Source organism: Pipra filicauda, unplaced genomic scaffold (assembly GCF_003945595.2).
Source record: "Pipra filicauda isolate LSUMZ 115617 unplaced genomic scaffold, ASM394559v2 scaffold16_size7369187_pilon, whole genome shotgun sequence".
Classification (NCBI taxonomy): domain Eukaryota; kingdom Metazoa; phylum Chordata; class Aves; order Passeriformes; family Pipridae; genus Pipra; species Pipra filicauda.
Genome location: NW_024104207.1, coordinates 3,080,334 through 3,104,310, shown reverse-complemented (window position 1 = coordinate 3,104,310; position 23,977 = coordinate 3,080,334). Strand labels below are relative to the sequence as shown.

At 41.7% G+C, this 23,977-nt stretch overlaps 2 protein-coding genes across 5 annotated transcripts in view; one reads left to right on the top strand and one right to left on the bottom strand.

Moving 5' to 3' along the window:
* The window catches only part of TRIM67 (tripartite motif containing 67), a 45,389-nt gene extending 29,783 nt beyond the window's left edge, over positions 1-15,606 (top strand). For all 4 annotated transcript variants that reach the window (XM_027721392.2, XM_027721390.2, XM_039379502.1 and 1 more), the window contains exons 9-10: positions 7,995-8,157; positions 9,628-15,606. In XM_027721392.2, coding sequence (XP_027577193.1) covers positions 7,995-8,157; positions 9,628-9,693 — 229 coding nt within the window. In that variant the 3' untranslated portion in view covers positions 9,694-15,606. The remainder of the gene's footprint in view (positions 1-7,994; positions 8,158-9,627) is intronic.
* A 1,846-nt stretch (positions 15,607-17,452) lies between these two features.
* Positions 17,453-23,977, bottom strand: part of CUNH1orf131 (chromosome unknown C1orf131 homolog) — a 7,944-nt gene continuing 1,419 nt past the window's right edge. Inside the window, exons 3-7 of the mRNA XM_027721349.2 lie at positions 22,471-22,527; positions 21,347-21,442; positions 20,632-20,718; positions 19,612-19,661; positions 17,453-18,981 (exon numbers count right to left, since the gene is read on the bottom strand). Of these exons, the coding sequence (XP_027577150.2) occupies positions 18,852-18,981; positions 19,612-19,661; positions 20,632-20,718; positions 21,347-21,442; positions 22,471-22,527 (420 nt within the window). The 3' untranslated portion in view covers positions 17,453-18,851. The remainder of the gene's footprint in view (positions 18,982-19,611; positions 19,662-20,631; positions 20,719-21,346; positions 21,443-22,470; positions 22,528-23,977) is intronic.

Genomic DNA, 23,977 nt, shown 5'->3' with positions numbered 1-23,977 from the left:
AGTATGTAGGGTTTGTCTCTCATTGCTGGAGGAGCATAGGGAGAAAGGTGTTTGACTCTCTTTCGTAGGAGGAGTCTTGGTTGTGGGTTTGCACAACAACTAGGCAAAGCACTGGTGATCACCTATTCCAAATGCAAGTGTTTATTTCTAGTCCTGAAAGCTGATTAAAGGTAATGCTATAGGTCACACCTAGGCAAATCTGGACACAAGGGACTCTCTGACAGTGAGGGCTAAGTGACAGCTTTCGTTCAACTGAGCCATTGTACCGAAGAGCTTTGAGAAGCATCTCAACTAGAACAAGCAACTTAGACAAAGGAGGATTTCAGAAAGCCCCCAAACCACTCTTAACTCTTTTCTCCCACCTCTCAGAGGCTCTGTGTTCTCTATGCAACAGAGCAGTGGGGAGACATGTTCTAGCTGAAGCTACGTCCAGGGATGGATCACGTAGAGAAAACGACTGTCAGCACAGATCCTGTGTTGTGCTGACATGGCTGCATGACTTTCAGTGCTCAGGATAGTTCCTTCTGCCTAGTGCTGGCTTTGTTTCATTGAAGTGATGCCAGACTGTGCAGGGGAGACATGGCCAACTTTGTGTGAAGTTCCTGAGGTATCACCAGAGCAGAACTGCACTGCTCTCTCTCTGTGTCCCATGAGAGGGGAGGCCTCAGCCAAAGGTCATATGAGTACTACAGTAACTGAGATCCTTAAGAAGATCTCCTCTGAAGAGAAAATGAAAAATGGTGTATTTGTATACCTATTCTGTCACAATGATTGATGTAGGAATAAAGTGACTGATCAAGGATGTGTAGCAGGTCTGTGGCAGAGCAGGAATCAATTTCGGTTTAGTTTTCTACTGACTGTCCCAGCAGGTCTTCCACACTCATTATCTCAGGTGTTGTTTCTGTTACACCAAATGATTAAAATAAAGTTTTGCAGTGATTTTTAAAACACTCAAATGCAGGTATCTTCTTAAAGGGATAAGTTCATGTCAACATGCACTGTATCCTAAGGTTGGTTGTAATGTCTCCTGTTGAAGTTATTTATACTCTGCAGCTTATCTGTATTTTAAGCAAATATATTGCAATTGCTGGGAATTTTTGTTTGAAATATGGTTTGACTTTGCAGTTCATTACAGACAGGTGGAAGAATCTTTTAGCTAGACCAAAAGCCATCTGAAGTCAATTGGATTGTTTTCCATGACTCTAAAGACCTTAGATCATGTCCTACGACAAAATAGAGTAAAATAACATCAGTAAGACAAAACAGAATAAAATAACATCAGTATAATAAATATATCAAAAAGTTCTCTGTCCCTTTAACATCTTGATTCGATTTAGGGCGGAAGTAATGTTAAGCTGTATTAATTTTAATGCTCTGTGGAACAGCTTATGTTTTCTGGAAAAAGGCTGCCAACCATTCTGTGTACTACTGTCCCAGAAACCTATTTTATGGGTTTGGTCCTCAGCATGTTCCTCCCGGCAAGCCACACGCAACCTAAGCAAAAGCTTTTTTTCTAGTGAGCACAAACAATGGAAACACTTAGGATTTCCAATCATCCTTCTTAATCACGAGAAAAAAGTGCTTTCTGTTAATGATAATTTCCCAGTTTTTACCTGAAAAAAGACAAAGGCACATCCAAAGCATAGATAGACCCATGGAATATCTGTTCAAGTGAAGTACACTTGCAAAGGGCATGTAGTCTTATGAAATCATATGCGCTTCAATGAAATTAGGTCTAGGCATTATATTTTTAACTGTGACAGTCAACTAGGTCAGTTTTTTAACTCATTAGCTGTAATAGTCTTGTGGAAAGAGTTATTGCTGCCTAGTTGTTTTTCCCCACTGGATGCAAGTGCATGGCAGCACTGCATCACGGTCCAAAGGATATTCATTGTCAACGTCTAGCCTCTTGGATGTTAGTGTGATGAAAGTTACACCTTAGTAATAATTTCATGCTTCCTAAGCTTCACGAGAATAAATTAGGGCAATAAATAAATGACCATCCTCAAGAATAACCTGAAGTAGAGTTTGAAAGACTGATTCATGCAACACGTCACATTTAGAGGACTTTTCTGTTCCTTTCACTCACAGCATGCAAAATTGGATCTCTTTACATTCTTAAAAACTAGCATGACTTCTGTAAAGCTGGAAAAGGCATGAACAGAAGACTCTAATGCTAACAAAAAGCATTGCTATAGGTCTACTATAAACCTCCTAGCCAGGATAATGACACTGATGAATTATTCTTTGAGGAACTAAGGGACTTAGTTCCCAGTCAACTGCCCTTGTCCTTATGGGGGACTTGCCAGAAATTAACTGGGAGCATCATACAGCTGCTACAACCTGAGCCAGAAGATTCCTAAAAAACTTGGATGACAACTTTAAGGAACAGGTCCTAGGGGAGCCAGCTTGGAAAGATGACCTCCTTGGTCTGCTGCTTGTCAACAGGGGGGATCTTGTGAGTGAAGTGGAGGTTGGTGGCTCTCTTGGCCACAGCAACCACAAAGTGGTCAAGTTTAGAATCTCTGTTGACAGGAGGAAAAGTGCCAGCAAAACCTCAGCTCTGGGCATGAGGAGAGCAGACTTCAGGATGCTCAGGAATTAGTAATTAAGGCCCCCTGGAAAAACATTTTTTGCAGGTGGTGGGGTCCATCAGTGCTGGTCACTTCTTAAACATCATCTCCTAAGGGCACAGGAGGAGGTAATTCCCAAATGTTGGAAGTCAAGCAGGCAAAGCAGAAGGCTGAGCAGGGATCTTCTCTTGGAAATAAGGTAAAAAAGTGAGGTGTATGCACAGTGGAAGCAAGGTCAAGTGACACGGGAAGGATACAGAGACGCCGTTTGCTGTTGTAGGGAGAAAATTTGTGCAGCCAAAGCTCAGCTGGAGTTGAAGCTGCCAGAAATCTGGGTGACAACAAAAAGATTTTTCAAATATATTAATGGCAATAAGCAGTATAGAAATGTCATTGTCCTGTTACAGGATGAGGATGGTCACCTCACAAACAGGGACAGAGACAAGGCAGGAGTGTTTAACGCTTTCTTTGCCTTTGTCTTCAACACAGATGACAGACCAAGGGGGTCTTAGTGCCCTGGGCTAGAGCACCATGGCTGTGAGAATTATCAACTCCCAGTCAATCCCGAAATTGTTCAGGATGTGCTGCTCAAACTGGATCCTTATAAATCTATGGGGCCTGATGGGATTCATCCCAGAATCCTCAAAGAGATGACTCATGTCATCGTAAAACCTCTCTCAATGATTTTTGACCAGTCTTGGGAATCCAGAGAGGTTCCAGATGACTGGAAGCTGGTGAACATTGTCCCGATTTTCAAGAAGGGCAAAAAGGAGGACCTTGGAAACTACAGGCCTGTCAGTCTCACTTCAGTGCCTGGTAAAGTTATGGAGAAGATTATTCTGGAAGGTATCGAAGAACACCTGAAAGACAATGCAGTCATTGGTCACAGCCAGCACAGCTCCACGAGACGAAAGTCCTGCTTATCAAACCTGGTTTCCTTTTATGACCAGGTAACACACCTATCTGATCAAGAGGAACCAGCTGATGCGACCTCTTTGGATTTCGGTAAAGCTTTCGATACTGTTTCTCACAGGATCCTTCTGGATAAACAGTCCAGCACACAGCTGGATAAACATACCTTGTGGTGGGTGAGCAATTGGCTCATGGGTCGAGCACAGAGGGTAATAGTGAATGGGGTGATGTCAGACTGGCAACCTGTCACTAGTGGGGTTCCACAGGGCTCCATCTTGGGCCTTGTGCTCTTCAGCATCTTCATAAATGTCTTGAATGCAGGACTGGAAGGGATACTAAGCAAGTTTGCAGATGATACAGAACTGGGAGGAGCTGTTGACTCCCTGGAAAGCAGAGAAATCCTGCAGAGAGATTTTGACAAATTGAAGGACCGGGCAATCACCAACTAGAGGAAGTTCAACAAGGAAAAGTGCTAGATTCTGCACCTGGAATGGGGCAACCCTGGATGTTTGTACAGGATGGGGAGTGAGATGCTGGAAAGCAGTGCCATGGAAAGGGACCTGGGGGTCCTGGTTGATGGCAACATGAACATGAGTCAGCAGTGCCCTGGCAGCCAGGAGGGCCAACCATGTCCTGGGGGACATCAGGCACAGCATCACCAGCTGGTCAAGGGAGGGGATTGTCCCGCTCTGTTCTGCACTGGCGTGGTCTCATCTTGAATATTGTGTGCAGTTTTGGTTTGAGAAGTGGGAACCCTACGGGAACCTCGTGAGTTTCAACAAAGCTAAGTGCAGAGTCCTACATCTGAGTCACAGCAGTATGGAGGATGAAGGGATTGAGAGCAGCCCTGCCAAGAAGGACTTGAAGGTACTGGTGGATGAGAGGCTGGACATGACCTGTCAGTGTGCAGGTGAAACCCAGAAGGCCAGCTGTATCCTGGGCTGCATCAAAAAAACTGGCCAGAAGGTTAAGGGAGGTGATTCTCCCTCTCTAGTCTGCTCCTGTGAGACCTTACCTGGAGAACTGCATCCAGCTTTGTGGTCTTCAGCACAGGAAAAACATGGATCTCTTGGAATGGGTCCACAAAAATTTTCAGATGGATGAACACCTCTTCTCTGAAGAAATATGGGGTAGATGCCTCATTCCTGAAAACATTCAAGGTCAGATTGGATGGGGCTCTGAGCAGCCTGATCTAGTTGAAGATGTCCCTGTTCAGTGCAGGGGGGTTGGACTAGATGACCTTTAAAGGTCCCTTCCAAAACAAACTATTGGATGAGAGGTGATGTATGCCTGCTAACAAGAGGCACTGGCATGCATTGCAATAGATCCATTCCTTGGCAAAGTTCCCAAGAGCAGGAATACCAGGTGCTACATGTGATACTCCAGCTACTACGTGTTTATGTAAAGAAAGACGTGGAATTCACACTGAAATGTTTTACACTGAAAGACAACAGGAAGCCAAAGTCTAGAGTATTTGCGTTTTAGTCTCAAAGCCCCCTGCAATCAGGAGAGTCTCCTCACTGATTTCAGAGATCTAAATACAAGTTTTTTCATCACACAAAAATGTTACAATCGACTGAAAAATACTGTCATTGACAATAGACAAGGTAAAATTGTTAAGTTGCTGTAAAGCTAGAGATTAAAATATTGTTAATGCAGAGTTAAACTAATTATTCAGTTTATTAAAGTGTTCATAAATTGTCAAAACTTATTTTTCATTAATAGTGAAACTACCCTTCCTAATTCCTCAAGCCAATTCATGCAGTCCTATTCAGCACATCGTCCAAGCTGTTACTGAACGCATCATGGAGTAACAGCCTTCACTGCCACCAGCAATGGCATTTTTCATGGTAGCCAAATTCCCTTTTCTGCACTCCAGCCTTCCAGACTTCTACACTCAGGACGTATTGTTGCACACAGAAATCAAAATGCGCAGGACAAGCGGGATTTACTTGAAATAATGGAAGAGTGGGGCATATTTCCAGAATGGGATTATCATTTAATGATTGCTAAGTATTTATTGAGGAAGTGTTGTAACAAAAAAGTTGTATTTTCCTTTTCATGGCCTGCAGATTACTGGGGGTCTATGGTCTAACTGTCATTAAGTGTCTTAAAAATGCATTACAGTAAAGCAGCAGCTTTTATACATGCTGCCACAGAAGTGTACCAGGAGAGAGCAACATCAGTTTGTCTCTTGAGCTAGCTGGCTTCTTTTATCACAACAAAGGCATTATTAGAAAAATTATCCGTAATCCTGTCTAAATGGTGTACAGAAGTGAGGAAATGCCTTGCGTAATTTTACTCATGAACCTTGACTCTCCCTCCTCTCCTCCTAAAGAAAGTGACCATGAAAGCAGTCCAAAAAGCACTGGAGTCCTCAAAGCCCTCTTCCCAAGGAAAGCGTGGGGTGCTCAGTAAGAGCAGCTGTTCAGCCTCAGAAAAGGTCTATCCTCCCTCACAGCAGCACAGTGAGGAGCTCCTGCTTGCCTCTGTTCCTGCTTAGTCCTGCCAGAGTCAGACTCACTGTGGGGAGACGGCAGCCAAGGAAAGAGGCAATTTACCTGCTGAATTCCTGCACGATTTGGAGCAGCAAGGAAGGGAGAAGGTCCCCATCCCTCTGCTCTGCCCCTGCCCCTGTGGCTCCTGGAGGGGCTTCAGCTGGGTACTGCCCTTTCCTAGGCTGGAATCTGCAGGCAGCATCTATCTCCTCTTCAGTGGGGCTGTCCCCAGGGGCTGCAGAGGAGTCACTCAATGTCATTGTGCAGCATGCAGCTAATTAGCTCACAAGAAACAAATTAGCTTATCATATAGGAAAGAACATAATATCAAAAAGGCAAATTTGCTGTTTCTGTTTCCCTAAGAGAATCAATGTCATTTAAAAGGATGTCATAAAATCTATATCAAGTAGGATATAAAATGTGGGGTCCTACAATCAAAGCAGATCCTAAACAGAGAAAAAAAATAATGTAATCTCTTTGTAAATAGCTCCAGATCATAGTATTTTTTGCTTCCCACAGTCTTGTAATGAGGTTTATAATTGAGTTCTTTTAATAAAAACAGTCTAGATACTGAGATACTGAGGAGAAGTAAGCATCTTAACTTTTGATGGAAAATTTTCTTAGTGGTTGTGGAGAAGAGCTTAAAGAGAAATCTACTAGTGCTCATAGGAACAAAAAGCAAATCAAAAGAACCTCAAAATGGTGAAGTTTGAAATCCAACACATCTCAAAGCCAATCTGCGATTCATAGCTATATTATTACTGTTTGAAGAGCTTTAAATGGAGAAATCAGAATAGTATTACCTTCAGAGGAAATGCCACGTGCCACATGTAGTCTAAGGGAATACAGTTTATGACACCTAGTGGACAAGAGGAAAATTTCTTACCCTGCACTATATTCTTCCTAATCACATTCTGATCCCTACCCCCACTATTTTTTTAATGTTTTGCCTACCTATTGTGATAAATTTTATGTTAAAATCACATTAATCTTGTGAATGTTGTGTGCCTGAGGCAAGTGCATGGGACAAAAGACAGCTGCTTCCTTTCCCCCTGCAAATTACTTGAAATCTGATTTACCCTGAACAAATTGTGTCAGGCTGTAAATCCATTGCAGAGCCCCATGATATTAGCAGAGTAGCAGTGCCTGTGGCCAATCTGCATATCTAGTAGATATTTTTACTCTGTGTTCTTTAAAGCAATACTGGGTTTGACTAACCCCCAAGTCAAAGTGCATTAATGTCAAATCACTCAAGCATGTAATGGCTGGCTGAGTCTGTCCTGGCAAGCTCTGATACTACAGTAGATCTCAGCAGCTGCTCCTGACACAACCAATTATCAGTGGCATTAATAACCATGCCTGCACACTTGAAACAGCTCTCAACTTTCCCACTTGAAACAGTCTGATAGCTGAGCACCTTGTCTCTCTGGGAACTACACTTATTTGTAACCATCCCCACCTTCCCTTCATCCACAAAACCACTGTCTGTTACAACTGTGCTGGCTCCCTGGACTCTGAAAATCTGGATCTCCTTGGAGCATGCCAAGGTGAGTAGTTGAAGTCTGGGTCTTGAGCTGTTAGCAGGCATAATGATTAGAAATTAACACCTAGGAAACCAGCTTCCTACTTTTCATTTCCTGCTGTGCATCACTCCACTATAGTAGGGATATCTCTGACGTGCTGTGTCTCCAGGACTACTGTCCCCACTGGCTCACTTCCCCATATCTCAGCTGAGTGGACCCGTTAGTTCTAGACCTCATTTTCAGCTCTTAAATTGGAGTTGCAGGAGAGATGGATCTAATTTCTCTTTAGGATCCACCCATTAAACTCCCATGAATGTGGTGCATATGTTTCAGGTGAAGGTATGGATCAGTCATTGCCAAATGCCACAGGGATAATCATTTCACTGTGCTGCCCCACTCTCCCTTTGCTTAGTAAGACTTGTCCTAGGGAGAGCAACAGCAATGGGGACCTCTGCCTTCACCAACAGTGTGGTCCCTTTGTACCTTAGGACTGAAGGAGGAGTTTCTAAAGGTGCCACTGTTGGTGTTCTCCTGGATCTGAACAAGCACAACCTAACCTTTTACATAAATGGGCAGCAGCAAGGACCTCCAGCATTTGAAAACATCGAGGGCGTCTTCATGCCTGCATTGAGCCTCAATCGAAATGTCCAGGTAAGTCCTCTGCAGTCCAGTCCCACTTACCCTTTTCACCTAAAGAAGAATGTATGCTGCCAGCATAACAGCTGCTGGAGCTGACAACAGCATTTGTAGGTAGTCAGTATGGATAGGGGCTCTTTCCTTCTCAGTCTTACACCTCGGCTACTACTACTTTTTGGACTGCATTTGACCTTCTGCCTTGCCTGACCAATGCGAGGAGTAGCGCTATAAAACCAAGTAAAAGTATCTGCACACTACTCCACTAATTCCTGCTCTTATTTTCCTGCAACACTCTGCTTGGAAAGTAGCATCACTAACATTTCCTCTGCCAGTTTGACTAAAAAACATGTGTATCCCAATTCCTCTTAGATCTTATCTTTAGAGATAATTAACATTGGCAAAGGACTGAAACAGGAGCAGCAGAGCAGTAAGGAGAGCCAAGGCAACATAGGTCAGAGAATTAGTGCAGAGAAGAACCAGTCTGCCATCATTCCTGCTCTCTGTTCACAGGAGGTTTTCCTCTTAGAGGAACTATCTTTAAATATAATGCGTTTTTACTTCAAGACCACTGCATACGGCTAGAAACGGGGTGTGGTATAAGGAAGAACCTATGGAAACATCCAGGAGCCTGAAGACTGAAGGAGGTCAGCTTAGGTCAGGCAGGACCAATGCAGCCAGGGTGGAACACTCATCATTTAAAGCACTCAAACTGAAATCAGAAACCTCACATGACCTTATTAGTACATGAACTTCCAGCATTTTTTATTGGTGGCATCCAAATCTTTCAAGAAACTTTCTCGGCTTTATTTAATTTGATGCACCAACGTGGATGACAGGGGCACTTCTCTAGGCACCTCACCTCACAGATTTTTACTCATAGCCTATCTTCAGTTTTAGCTACTACATCCTTTAAGTACCTGGCTTACATTTCTTACCACAACTGAATTAAGGCAGAGCATGGCTGATGAGGGGGCAGGGGAAAACTCTGAAACTAAGCTTGTGTTTGCTGTTGAATGGTGCTCTGGTCCATCTGTGTGGAAACTCTGACCTTGTAGATATGTCGAGTAATAGAAGGAGCACTAAAATATCCTGTGCTCTGTTCTGCCAGGACAGAAAAGATAAAAAGATTTTCTTATATTTAGTACATGAGCTCCACTGTGTGATATCTGTCCTGAAGTACTTGAGGTCCCTTTCACACCCTGTGTCTAGCAAGCAGCACTGCTGGAGACCTACAACTGGTGGCTAGATTAGGGAAAAGACAGACACCTGGCTTCTAGGTCCCAAGGTGTTCAGGAGGGAAGGGGGAAGGAGATTGGTTTATTTCAGGGGCTGGATATCATCTGCATTAATATTCTTGACTTAAACTTGGCCCTGAAGTCCCACAGCCTTTCCCCTGTCATTTGTCTGCACTTTGCCTTCATGAATGCTCTCTGCTGAGGATGTCCCACTTTGAATCTACATTCTTCTTATTTCTTCTTTGTGCAGGTGACTCTGCACACAGGATTGGAGGTGCCACAATGTGTAAAACAGACCAAGCTGCCCAACAACTAATGAAGCCCCCGCCTGACACTGTGTTGGACTCTCTAAGCTTTCTCAGTGTGTTTTGGCACTTCTCAGTAAGTCAGCAAAAAAGCATTCTTTTCCTTGACTTAAAACACTGTGCGGCATGTTGCTCACCAAATAATCAGCTGGTTACAACTAGACCACTCCCTTTTTTAATTTAACAGCCATAGCAAGCACATCCGCTGAACTGGCACTCAACTGAAGATGTGTACCTGAACATATCTACAATGCATTGCACACATATGTATACTCGTGCACACACACGCAAACACACAAAAAAAAGTTAAATGAGTGTATTTTCCCTCTCATGGCTGGATTTATGCTTAAATATTAGTGATGCTGGAAAAAATGGGTAAGACTGAGGGGCAATGGATGTTGGAGCAATTTACCAGTAGGTGAACTGGATTCCCTTGCCACCTGAAGTCCTTAAATCAAGAAAGCATATGTTTTGACAGCTGAAGTGGAGGCTGTATGCTCAAGAATTCCTGGTTGTCAATTATATTCAGGGGCTCAAAAGACCATTAATTATTCCTTCTGGCTCTAGACTGCAGTAAGCTATGGGATAATGTCCCTCTAGAAGTCTGTGGCAGAACTTACCTCATTATCTGTGAAAAGAATAGGATTGGTTTCCAAACACTGCCATGAAATAGTTGCGCTCATTTTAGCTAACGCCATGATGCATGCAGAAATCAGATACAAAAAATAGAGAGAAAAACATCCTTGATGACATTTTAGTGTTGGTTATTTAGGCGTGACTGTGGAGACTGTCATATCCAGCAGATTTGATTGTGGTTATCAGCACAACTCATGAAAAACAATGCAGGGGAGATTCCTTTCAACTGAATCAATAAGAAATTTATTTAAATATGGCACACGCAAAGTCTCCCATGTTGAAAAATGCTGCTTTCCAGCCTTGATCCTGATAAGCCCTAGGCAGCTGTAGTTCCAATGTAGCTTTGAGATCAGAAGCCTTAATTTTCTATTAGATTACTGTGAGCTAATTAATGTCTTGATCCTAATAAAGCACTTGAGAGAGAATCCTAGCATTAATGCAAAACCTGTCCCTAAGAATTTTTCTGGATTGGGACATAAATCTTTTGCAAGACTTACCTGTGCCTGGCATCTCCCATGAAAACAAGCAGTCATTTCAGGTGCTGCCCATGACAACTGGAGTCTGTGACAACTAGAGATAGTGAACTTTTCCCACAGCCATGGCACTGTCACCTGCCTGCAGTTGTCAGAAAATACACTGATTTGCCTGTGTGCTTTTTCTGAACCCAGTTAACTTATGCAAGTGTGTGTGTGTATAATGGCAATGCGTGAGGACAAGATGCAGCAGACTGGATGAGCTCATGATATCTTGGACTCTGTCATTGTATCCTATGTAAGTGTGGTGCTATCAAACAAGAGAAACATAAACTCTTAAATCCCGTCAACGTTCTATTTCAGTTTTTTAAATCCTGCTGCTTATACAAATTTTCCTCTTGAAGCATACATGTACGCACGCACACGTTATCAGGCATGTAATTATCAAACCTGAAAACAAATATTCTAACCAAAATCCAGCTTACTGCCTTGTATTAAAGCACAGCCACAGGACAAATGGCCCAGGCCTGCCCTCGGGCAGCCTGCCAGCCCCCAGGCATCCTGCTGCAGGTCCCTGTATGGAGCACATCACTCAGGTAGTGCTGAGCGATGGCAACGCTGCCCCGCGGCAGAGCACACGGTCATCCCACTTCAAAGCCATTGCGGGAAGGGAAAGGTAGCCCAGAACAGAACAGTCCTGGGCTATTGCACAGACAAAAACCAGTCTGCCATCCTGTTGCCTGTAACCAACCAAGCACCCTGTAGCCCACCTCTCCTGCAGAACAGCAGGGTACCTTCAGCAACGTCAAGACTGAAATAGTAAAACCAACTATGGAGAAGAATAACATATGCTTTTAAGTGAGAAAGTAACAGTACTTTCTTCAAAGTCTGGAATGGATTGTATTAGTAAACTTGTAGAGAATAGAATAACTGTGCTATGCTGGTCTTGGTTTTGTAAAGAATATCAGAGACCAACTGTGTTATAATCTTCGGTTTCATTCAATACCATACGAACTCATGCAAGATTTTCTAATTAGCAGGTCTGTTTTAACCTACCTCAGCTAGAACACTACCAGACCCCGAATTTCCTCTTGAGTGTGCTCTTCTATGAACGTAACAGTTGTAATCATAGTGTTGGCTTTGAGTATTGCCAGTCAGAGTAGTGTATGGGAATACTGTACATAAATTGCACATAGTTTTTTATATTGGGAAACATCCTGTGATAATTTGAATATGGAAGGCACTCTACCTTCACATGTATTAAAAGCAAGAAGGCATTGTTTGTATTGGGACTGAACCTTTGTCTTTACTCCCAACTTCTGTAAAGGAAACTCACATGAATTTACACCTTTCCAATCTTCAACCACTGCTAGATATATAAAATTAATTCTGAATGGGTTTTAGAAGCGTTTGCAGTACTCAGTTTTGGTTTTCATAGTTGCTTTGGTATCAGTTCCTGGTATATTTTACCTCGGGGAGAACACACTGAGTGACACGTTATTAATTTCTAATGAAAATACGGACAATAGGTAGGATGTGCTTCAGAGCAGTAGAGAAGCTTTTTTTACCCTCTATGCATTCGAACATCGTAAAAGTAGGGAACAGATTAGTTACCATTATAGTCTCCTTTTAACCTAGCAGAAATGCAAATAAAATAAAAGGAATACAGTTACAGTAGGCTACCTGCATTAGTAAGACTAATTTACCCTAGGCCAAAAAGTAAACGTGTTTGTGCGTGTTGGTTGTGTACACATTCAAGGACTTACCTTTGGCATGGCCCGTAGCAATAAACCAATTACCCTCATAGAGTGTACGTTTGTGGCTTCAGCTGCATAAATTTTCATAGTTTGATTAACAGAAATAATGCTTAAGTAATTAAAATTACTGTAGGAAACTAATTATTCCACACGTGAATATTTACGCAGAGTATCTGGACGGCAGTGGTCATTTGATAATAGGTAGAATAGAATTTTCCCTTTGCAGAACAGCATCAGTTGGGGAGAAGTGGGACAGTCCTATTGCTCTGCTCAGGCTAGTTAGTTTCTTTCTTTGCAGGTAACTTCCCCAAGGTCCATCTCATTATAAACCCAGCAAGTTTGCACGTTCTTCATCTACAGTATCTCTTATACCAGTTTTTGTTTCCTCCAAATCCTTTCTTTAGGAGGGAGTCAGCTTTTAGTCCTTGTAGAAACTGTGTTGCTGACTGTCCAGGGAGAACCCAGAGGGCTGAAGGGCAGCATAGATTTCCAAGGGGACCAATTGGGATGCTCTTGCTTCCTTTTCATTCCTCAGAGTATTTCTGCATCTCTCTGGGACTCCAAGCTCTTCTGGCACCTAGATATACACAAAGCTGCCTCTCATGGGACTCTTTGGCTCCCAGAGGCCAGGCTGCTCCTTACAAGCAGGAGAGCAAAGCCTTTTGCACTGGGATGAATCCCATCCACTACAGTAGAGCCCACACAGGGTAGCTGTAAACTGACTTAATGTTTTAAAAAACCCACCAAAACACAAACAAGCCCTCCCCTAATAAATATAACAAAGCTTGTCTTCTGCATACACAAATTTGGAAGCTCTGAACAGCTACAACATAAATAGAGCAGGTAAACTTTCTGTTCTGCAGAGCAACAAAGGACTCTCAGTTTTCACCTGTCCCTGTGAACCCCAACCTTAGCCTTTGTGAGCTTGCTTCCTGGCTCTTTCCTCTGCAAATTTCCATCAACTTCAGTGGGAACAAACAGAAGTAGTGTGCCAGCACTCTCAGACTTCCCAAGGCATGCAATGCTACAAAATTTCCACTCCCTTTTCCCTCATCAACTCAAAAAGAGCTCACAAGAAGTTCTCCTACTAAGACTTAATGTCAATATAAGCACAGATGTAGCTGACAATCCCTTGTTCCTTCTGCTGTGGAAAGGTATGTGCTATAAATAAATTTGTATGTCAGTGAGGACAGTAGTATACTGTGATGTATCATGAATTTGGAAAGCAATTTGGCTTCTAAAAACAGAAAAAGATAGGCAGACAGCACTGTCACCTCCTATGTTGCCTATGCACTTCAGATACATAGAAGAAAATATATTGGACTGAACAAAATAAATAAAATAAGCATGAGCTTACATATATCAGAGTTTAAGAGGAAAAGTATTAAATGTAATTTATTATATGCATAATGTTCCATCATGTTGTAAATATTGCCATAATAGTGTATTGCTGTAGTTTGTTCTTGGCTGGAGATAGAGTTCTGTGGTAGTGCTGTGCAAGTTGGGTTTTGTTTTGTTTTTGGGTTTTTTTTTTCTCAAAATATAGTTAGCAAAGGTAGCAGAGAGCACCTAATACTCTGGTTTCTGAGTTGTTCTGGAGCAAGATGCAGCTTTTTTTTTTCTTTCTTACATGACAATATTTCTTAAACAAGGTAAGAGAGATGAGATCAAGGCTAAGCTGCCACTACCACTGTATGAAAAACACCATGTTTGCAACTGCCAACAAGAGGTAGTGCATAATTCGGATTACCGGAAGGGATGAGAAGGGATGCAAAATTCCACAACCTGGTGACAGCAGCTTTCTAGTGCCATCTAGTATGCCCTTTGCTCACAAACAGAAAGATGAGTTATGAGAGTTGTTATACCTTATCTCAGGCCTTACCAGCTTCGCAGCATCCTGCTTAAATAGCAAAATCAAGAATTCAACTTTGAACCACGGAAGACAATACAAAAACATCAAGCATCTTGGCTAGATCAACTTTGTAAGGGAGATTACAGTATCAGATCAACCATGTAGCAAATGTAAAGGGCACTTGTCACTGAAAATTACCAGGCAAAGATGGAGTCTTTTTTTTGTTGTTGTTTTTTAATAAAAAAGTGAGCTGCTTCTAGTTTTTACTGACAACATTTCTGGTGATTCCTCTGCCCAGCTCTACTGAATGCTGCACACACACAGCCAGGTGGAGCAGCAGCCTGAAGCACAAATTTGCCATAAATCAGATGCACTTGGTCTTCTGAGGTGCAGGAGCCCATATACAAACCTCAGAGACTGAATGTGTAGGGCTCCTGCATCTTTGCACAACACAGGAGATAGACTTGTGTTCCACTGACAGAGACACTCAGCAGCATTTTCCCTTTCTGTTAAATGACCTTTTTGTTACATTTGTTATTGCAAACAGTTCCAAGCAGAATTAATTACAAAATTATTTTTTATGCTAATTGGAGGGTTTCTAACATATTCTTATGAAGCAGTAGGTAGAAATATTCCCAGATCCTGATTGCATTCCATCATCCTCCACCTCCCTTAAATGTTGTCAATAAAAACACTAACCTTTCCAGGTAGCATGGTGAGAAGACATTATGTGATGAATATTAAAAATAAATGCATGAGGTAAACCTGCTGTTATTTCTGATTGTCATATGAAGCATGAATAACACTAATTTAAATGTTGGCAACCAAAAAAGTGCAAAGGAATAAGATAATGGTGTTCACTTCTGGTTAAATGAAAGACAAGAAGTTGTTTCTGTGTTTTCTTTTTAACTACAACCCTTTTTTTTGTTACTGTCATTTCCCATAGCTTATCTTAATTTGGAGCTGGTGAAATATACATCTCTGCTATATGTGTCTATCGCCAGATCAAAAGGAAAATACAAACTTTTTATAATTTTGTACCTGTAGCAAATGTTTGTATTTTTTGAATTAGAAACAAACTGCTTTCTGTCTTTTGGTCCAACTAAAACTTTGTGTATTATTATTATTCCCCTTTTGGAAAACCTGATGTATAAGTTTATGCTGTTTTACAGTTTCTAAATAAATTCTTATAACATTGCCAACAAATTCAGCATTAGTACTGTATTTATTATTCCTGATTATTATAAAAAATATTACGCCATAATGTAAATGAGGCACTCATGTAGAATGCATGCCTAACTCTAACTGTCCGTACCTGCTTTGTTACCACAATCAAGAACAATCCAGTAGCTGGAGAAACCCAAGAGTCCTCCCTCACTCCTCCCTCCACCTGTGCCTTAACTTCAGACATACCCTGGATTCAGTGGCATGAAACACCTCTCTTTCCCAGTACCACTCCATTAGTTCTGGCTCACTTTGGTTATAGGGGATCTATTATTTAGTTGCATCCCACCTAAGACACTTCGGGTGATTTCCCAGACTCCAGAAATTTCTGACGCTGGAGTAAGCAGAGCCTGAAAGAACTGTGACACCACTAGGATCTGACTGGAAAGCCCTTTGGGTAAAAGTCAAAATGGGCAGAAAGCTTGTCAGAGCAGGGGAGACAAAAACTTTGTGAGATGGTTTAAAATGACCTGCCATCTTGAAGCTGCACACCTCTATCAAGCTGACGGCTCGTGAGAGACTGAGCAATGCTACAGAGGCAGCACACAGCCCCTGCAAAAAAACAGTCATTGAGGCCACACAACCTTTACAGATGTCTGCTAAAAAAGCAGAATAAAGCATGGTGATAACAGTGACACAGCAGCACCAGGGTAAGAAACAGGAACCCAGTCAAAACAATCAGGAGTAACTACAGATGACAGTGTGGAGACACCATCTATCACACCTTTTCTTTTTTTCTCCTGCAAGAGACAACCACCTGGCATCAACACCTTTATGGAAAGGGGTTTGACTGGGAGAAAAGATAATCACAATGGCTTTAGCATATAGGGAAACAGGGAATAAGGATAACGGTTGTAGGAAAAGGCATGCAAGAGAAAGCAGATAAGGAAAAATCCTTCTGTTCTTCCTTTGTACTTCATTCCTGTATGCAACTGCAAGTAGAGGGCAAAATAAGATGGGCCCTGCTCCCCCCTTTCCCATAATCAGTTATTCAGTCAACATTGGCATCCGTGTATAAGCATGTGCTTAGAAACCAACGGAGCTTACTGCCTGAACATAAACTTACATACTCTGCATATGCTTACATACCAGCACACGCCAGCCCAGGAAAACGCTGGTGCATAACAGGCTCTAAACAGTTTTATTTGCCAGATGTGATTGATGCATCTAGTAACAAAACAGGACTAGAAGTACCATGCTTACCTGACAACAGCATCCTACAAGAATGTAGCATGGCCAGCTCAAATCACCTTGGAGACTTGATATAAATAAGCAACCTATCGCCATGTAACAAAGCTTTCATAATGCATACACACCAACACCATAAACGAGTGTGAAGATGCAACACTTTGAATAAACTTTTTGTTTTCTTCCCTCGAAAACCTTTATGTTCCGCTATCTACTCAGCATTTCAGTTTTCAGCCTTTTAAGAACTGATTTTTTTCATCACTTTTTTACAGAGCTTACAAGCTTGAGACCAGGACTGCAAAATCAGACACCCCATTCTGACCAAGGTTCACTCCCAAACAGCTTTTGGGAGCTGTAGAGGTGGAAAGTAAACCCTTTAACTTACCTAAGCTGACTGAGAACATAAAGTCCCACAACACATTATACGCAAACAGCTGAACAAAACTTCGTCAAGAAGTGAGCAGTGAAAACTAAGCTCAAGGATTAAAAAGGAATTAAAAAATACAGGTTATCCCACAACATCGAAGGCCCACCTGTTGCCGCAACAAGTCTTGATGCTCTGTACTCAATTCTTCTTAGTGACTACACCTTCACACGCCATGGTGATTTGACATTTCTATAATGTGAAATAAGACACTAAGTCTGTAATCAGATATGATTGTTAATTCCAGTTTGAATCTGCAAGCAATATGAATAACAAGAAATCAAATTATGCAATTATGAAATGTGATAACAGCATTTAGCAACCCAACTCTGCACAACCCTCCTCTTCCCACACGGCTTCAGAAACACTCCCTTCCACTTTTTACCTGCCTCTTGATCCTTACAGGCTCTCTCCCTCCTTTTAGTCCTCTCTGTGGTGGCAGAGCACTTTTCCAGGACCTTCAGTAAGGTGGAAGATGTGAGGGAAGGAGCATGCCAGAAAGCATCCCTTTCTGTGGTGTGGCCCTCCCTACCCCAGAACACTTTCCCATCCTGTGACAGGGACAGCCTCTGATGCTGCTGTTCTATTTGCTGGCTGCAAGCTGACACAGACCTCACTGCTCACTCAGGGTTAGAGATCACCTAGCTCAGGCTCCCAGCCCACAGGGGTACTGGTACACCCAGAAGTTTCTTTCAGTTTGGAAGGTCGCTAACCATTGCCAGTTCTAAAGGATACACCACCTTAAAAACAAAAATACCCTAAAAAATATTTAGCTACAGAAGACAAAACCTGTTCTTCCAGAAACACCAAACTGCTGAAATCCAAATAGCATCAAAACTTCAGTTTCGACAAAGATTTCATAGAAAAGCCTTAGAGGCACAGGGACACTCAACAAAACAAACACGAGTTACTAGGAACAACCAGCAGCTATAGAGTGTCTATGCCTCTTTTGGCTTAGTCTTACATGGTTTTGTTTTTAAAAACAAACCATCCAAGCCACCAAAACACTATTTGAAACTGCTTATTTGGAGATCTCTGCAGATGTTGAGTGTGTAACTCCTACTGTGACAAAACTTCAGAAAAATATTATTTTCATTCCAAAGCAGGTAATTTTGAAATCTTGAGGTTTTGCTGGACAAGAAGACTCTTGTGCAGTTCCACTAGCCCCTAACAATCCATAAAAATATAGAAACAAATTTATGTTCGATAAATGTTTGAAGACCACCTACTTCAGGTTCAGAGTGAGTAAGGTATTGCTTTTTCCATATTCCTTCCATATGAAAGAGATATATATTTTAATCCATTAGTTAATGGATTAAATGAATATTTTACTTACAGCCAATAAGCTGATTCTAGAAAGTGAAATGTTTGTTTTGACATGTATTGACTAATAAAAATAGACTGTGTGACCTTCTTAATAAAAACTCTCATTTTTATTTATAAAATGGTAAATTCTCATATTCTTCCCAAGGCAGAATGGAACATAGAAAATGCTGCAACGACAAAATTTAAAAAATTAGGGCATGGTGGGAAGGCGAGAGGCTCTGTAAGTCTGTGTTGGTAGCAACATGAATTCTATCTTATGCATATTGTCCATTTCACTCTATCATTAAGTTCATTTCCTAACTTTGGATGATTTGATTTTCTTTATGTCACGGCTTTGCAGAATCAAGGTCCCATCTCTGAATTTTCCAACTTGTCCGGCAGGCCAAATGCTAGGCACTGATTTCTTCCTTTTGGCCTTCCTGAAATAGGAAGAGGAAAAACAATAATTAAGAGAAAAGCAGAAACACATGAAAATGCTTAATATGGTGAAAAATGTCACCTATTTATGCAGTCAGTGTTTGGTATTAAGGAGTATCAGATCATAGCAAGTAGTGATCCCAGAACATTTTATCTTCGTAGACATTCAAAATTTGCAGCACATTACAGCATGATTTACATTTCTAAATGTTTAGAAATACAAAGATTTTTGGACAGAGAAGGAACATTAAGAGCACAGAGTGAACCTGCTACACTACGATTAAGAATGTCAGCTCACTTTCAAACCCCTGTATACTGGAGCGTGTGTTTTGCAGAAATTATTTCTTAGGGCAAATGCTCCGAGTAAGTGCTGCATCGGCACACAGGGATTTTCATCCATCTCACCTCCAGCTGCAGTCTTAGACATGTTGGGACAGAACTGACATATTTTCAGTTAAGCTGTGTAACTAAAGCCTCTGAAACTGCTAGACAAAGAGCAATGTCACTATTTTTTGAGGAGTTCTGCATTTGGAAAAGTTCATTCCACTATGATGTGCATGACTTCTGGTACAGTTACATAGGGGATATGCACTGGGGAGACTATGCAAGTCAACTCCTTAAAAACAGCTCACCTCTCCTTCTGTTCTTTCTTCTTCTTCTTAAGAGAATCACCCTTATGTTCCTGTTTTTAAAGATACATATTTTAATGAACAAATAACAAACAGAACATGTTCATTAAACAACCACCTGCACATAAAACACGCTATAGCCTTTGCTTCACAGAGCAGCAGGCACTTAAAGCCAGCTGGGAGACCTGACAGAACAAGTGATGCAACACATTGTGGAGTCACTGCTAGGAGTGCCGAGAGCCTTTCCTGTCACCTTACAGCCCACTCATGCCCAACAAGCTGTCCTTGCCACGTGCAGAAGCAGAGGCTTGCTCCTTGGGCATATGACAGATCCTAGGGTCAAAAGATGGACTTGCCACCAGGCAGGTGTGCCCTGTCCCCCAGCTGAGTGTATCTGTCAAATAACAGGGTTCAACATGTCTGGTCATGCAGTGGATGTGCTTCGAGCCACATGACAGAGGAGGAGAAGTAGGTCCCTGGAAAAGAGGGTGGCAGGAAACCGGCTGCCAGAGCAATTACCCATGCCACAGCCTGCTCCCACCTACAGGAGAAGGCTGGGAGTAGGCTCAGAGCCAGATGGGCTGTGCTAGAGGATGGATGCAACAGAAACCTCACCCTTGCTTTAAATAATGAGCAAGATCCTAGATGGAATTGTGCTGATATAAAAGCAGTTGAAGATCCGGCTCTCTGTGGTTAGACAACATGCAACAAACTTTAATTGAGGGCCATTTTTTTTATCTTAAAAGGATAAAAAAAAACAAACGCTGCTGATGTTGTGTCATCAGTCTATAAGCTTCAAAGGATGAGGCAATGAAACCCACCACAAGATTAACTCTGTGCCCTTCATACTGCACAGAACTAGCTTTCACCAATAAGATTAGTACTGTGGGAGCCAGGAACCCAATCCATGGGGAGCAGCAGGTGTCAATCTCGGGCACTCCTCCTGCGCCTGAGGCATTATATGTCAGGCTCTTGGGCTAGCTCTTACATGCTGCCTTTTTATACACAAAATTTCACACAAACCTTTTCCTTATCAGCATCTTTCACTGCTTTTTTCTCTTTCATTTTCTCTTGGTAAGTCCTGTAGTTCACATGTTCCTTTTTGGGGGGCTGCAACAAAGATTGGGAGGGATATCACTGATAAAATTTTAAAATAGGTTCAAAAATTATTGACACATTTGCATGGACAGTATTTTTCAGGTGGTAAAGGTGAGAGAAAGGGACTTAGAGGATGTAAGGTAGGCACCTAGAAACCCCATTTTTCTTGGTGAAGACAGTAGAGAAAAACGATAATGCTCTGTATCAGTCCTACAAAGTTTCCACGTACATACCTCTCCCCACTCCATAAAAAAATCTAAAAAATAATTTTTCTTTTACACTAGTGATGATAAAATGAAAAGTCCTCTCCATCTTTAACTCACTGAGTGAAGCTTTAAAAAGCAAGCCTCTCTCTCCAACAACTTAGTTTTGAATGGCTTGATTAAAAATTAGTACATGTTGTTTTTCAGCCTAACCAGTCACTACTTCTGTGATAACACAACTATACTAGTTTTCCATTCATCTTCAGAAAATAAACAAGACAGAACAGAAGATGTAAAAGTAAGGATGAAGTGGGAGAAGGGCCAGGGCAGGGGACCTTGTGTTTTAAAAAAGTAGTACCAAAGCCCTCCATGTTCTTTACCACATTCATGCACTGCAATAGTGGGTGACCTCTCAGCACAAACCAAGTGACAATTACCTTGGCTCCCAGCATGATAGCACGCTCCTGTTCCCATATGCGTTGTTCATGCTTCTTGTAGCCAGTGATTCCAAACTTGTGCACTTCCAGACGTGCCTAGCACAGAAAATTGCAAGTGTTTCATAATTTGTCCAACCTGTTGTACAGTAATGCTTGGCAGACCACGACAAAGTCATACTCCCAAAGAAATCCTGGCTAATGCTGGAAATCAGCACGCTATAAAATAAACTAGCTGAGTTCGGAGCTATACCGCAGAACAGTTAACTAATCTCTAGATTAGTCCAACTAATCTCTAGACAGTGAGGACTGCCAGGGGGACAATTTTCAATTCTCCTCATTTCACATAAAACAACACACAGAATGGATCTCCTCCATATAAAAAAAAAAAGAGAACCAGTGAGAAACATGAATGGGCAGATGGTGAAGCGGTTTGACTACACACATACATATAGTTAACACTATACAAGAATACTCCGGCAAAACCAGTGCTGAATTCATAACTTTTTAACATCAGTGATTAAATCCTCACTCTTCTTAGCAGTACAGAGTTCCAAGCAGAATCTCCAGTGAGATATTTCATAGCACATCCCCGAGCAAAGATAAGGCACATGAACAACTTGCACACATCTGTAAATGAATTATATCTAAGGTGGCCAAAGCTAGTTATGCTCATATAAGAACAGAAGAGAATAAAAAGACAAATGGAAAAAAGCCATCTATTGTTTCAACAGATGCCAATACACCTTTTTTTCCCTCCCACATGAGATCAGAAATCCAACATTTAACACCATGGGCCTGAAAGAGCTATGCTAAACATTATGGGTACTCCAGTAGCTTTACACAGGTAACATACAGTGTTCCTCCTCAAATTTGCATTGAAAGATCAGAAGAAAGGCTACAGAATTGTAATAAGCCTCTCTTCACACAGAGCAGTTGATTACAGTCAGCATGTTCCTCCTTTGGCATGGCATGCAGACAGAATTACCTATTAGGAAAGCCTCACCGATAAGAGATATCCATTTCTGGAAGTGTTTCCTATTGGTCCCACCATAGCTTTCCCAAGGATATAAATACACACACCTGCACACTAAAACAAAGAGATTGGACAGGTGCTGCAGACTTACTTTTTCAAAGTTAAATTCTTGTTTGTTCACATTTGTCTCTTCGTTCGCTATTTGGGTCTATAAACAAAAGAAAACATTTCAAATTAATATAACAAATAAAACCAATCTAAATGTTGATCGTAATAGGTTTTTTGAAAAGCAGTGAAATGTAAACTGAGTTGTAGGTACAGCTTTCCAGCAGTACCTTTTCCTAGCTTTGTTATCTTGATCTATTAAAAGAGAGAGTCTCAATGGCATTTTTAATGTGTAGATATTATAGTGTCTTACTGGAACGATCTTGCACATTTTATAGGGTACCATTACAGCACAGTGCATATAGCTTTGTCCTGCAGTTCCTTGCCTAGATCATCTATCTGCTAACGTTTACAAAGAGTTTCATAATTCAGAAACTTATTAATAGCTGCAATTAATTTATACACTTTCAAGAATAATTACATCTTATAAGAGAAAAGTCATTTTGTTTGAGACAGGCAGCGCAGTGGTAATAGGTACCGACAGCTGGGGCAACATGCAGAACAAGCTTAATTCCCAAATGCATATATATATTAGTGCCCATATCCAGCTCCACTAATGCAAGACAAACTGCTCCAAAGGGTGCACTGTCAGCAAACGGCAGAACCCACTTAGTGGTGTTTAAAGAAAGTACTCGCTCAAAAGGAGCTCAATGAAAACCACATCTTTTCTAGTCCATGATTTACACAGAGACCTTCCATCAGCAGTTCTCAGTTTGGAGGGGAACTCTCCAGGGGGAACAGGCTGTATCCTAGGAAGAAAAAGAAGCGTAAAATCCCAAGGAAAAGAGCTCCATGCTTGCTTTTTACAGGAGTGTCCCACACAGGACACTCTGGAGCACTAACAAATCTCCCAAGGTTATTTTAGACTGTGTCTGCTTCCTGATTTAAGGGAGGATATGCCAAACCACCTCTCTGAGTGGAAGCTCTGACCGCTCCCAGGCCCACTGATGTGGGCAGGCAGCACGAGCAGGGAAACTGCCATCTGCTCAAAAGCATCATCTGCTCATCTTTCCGCATTTGCTCTCAAGGCCACTATCCCCCCTAAGGATGCAGGAATACTACATAAGTATTAAAGCTTTTCCTTTTCACTCTCCAGGACCTTGAGCCACACTGAGTCAAGGGTTCAGGCCTGAGGTTTACACCAGGGCTTCCCTCTGCATCCACTGCAGCCAACCTTCTCTCAGCTCTGCAAAACTTTCTATATAAAAATGTCCCTCTCAATCACAAATAAAGCCGGTTATCTTCAGAGTATTTTGCTAACAAGCCTAACAGCAGTCTTCTCATGCATAAAAATTTAAGCTGTAAAAAGCATAAGAAAATAAATACTTAGGGCAATTTTTAGAGGAAAACATGCTGGAAAAAGCACAAAAGTTTATGGATTCAGCCAACTGCTTGGTCAGTCTCTTGAACTTCCCAGTTCCAAGCAGTTCAACCCTAGATATCAGTAAGTCTCCCTGAATTCAAGACAGCCATACGTTGGCCCATCAGAGTTT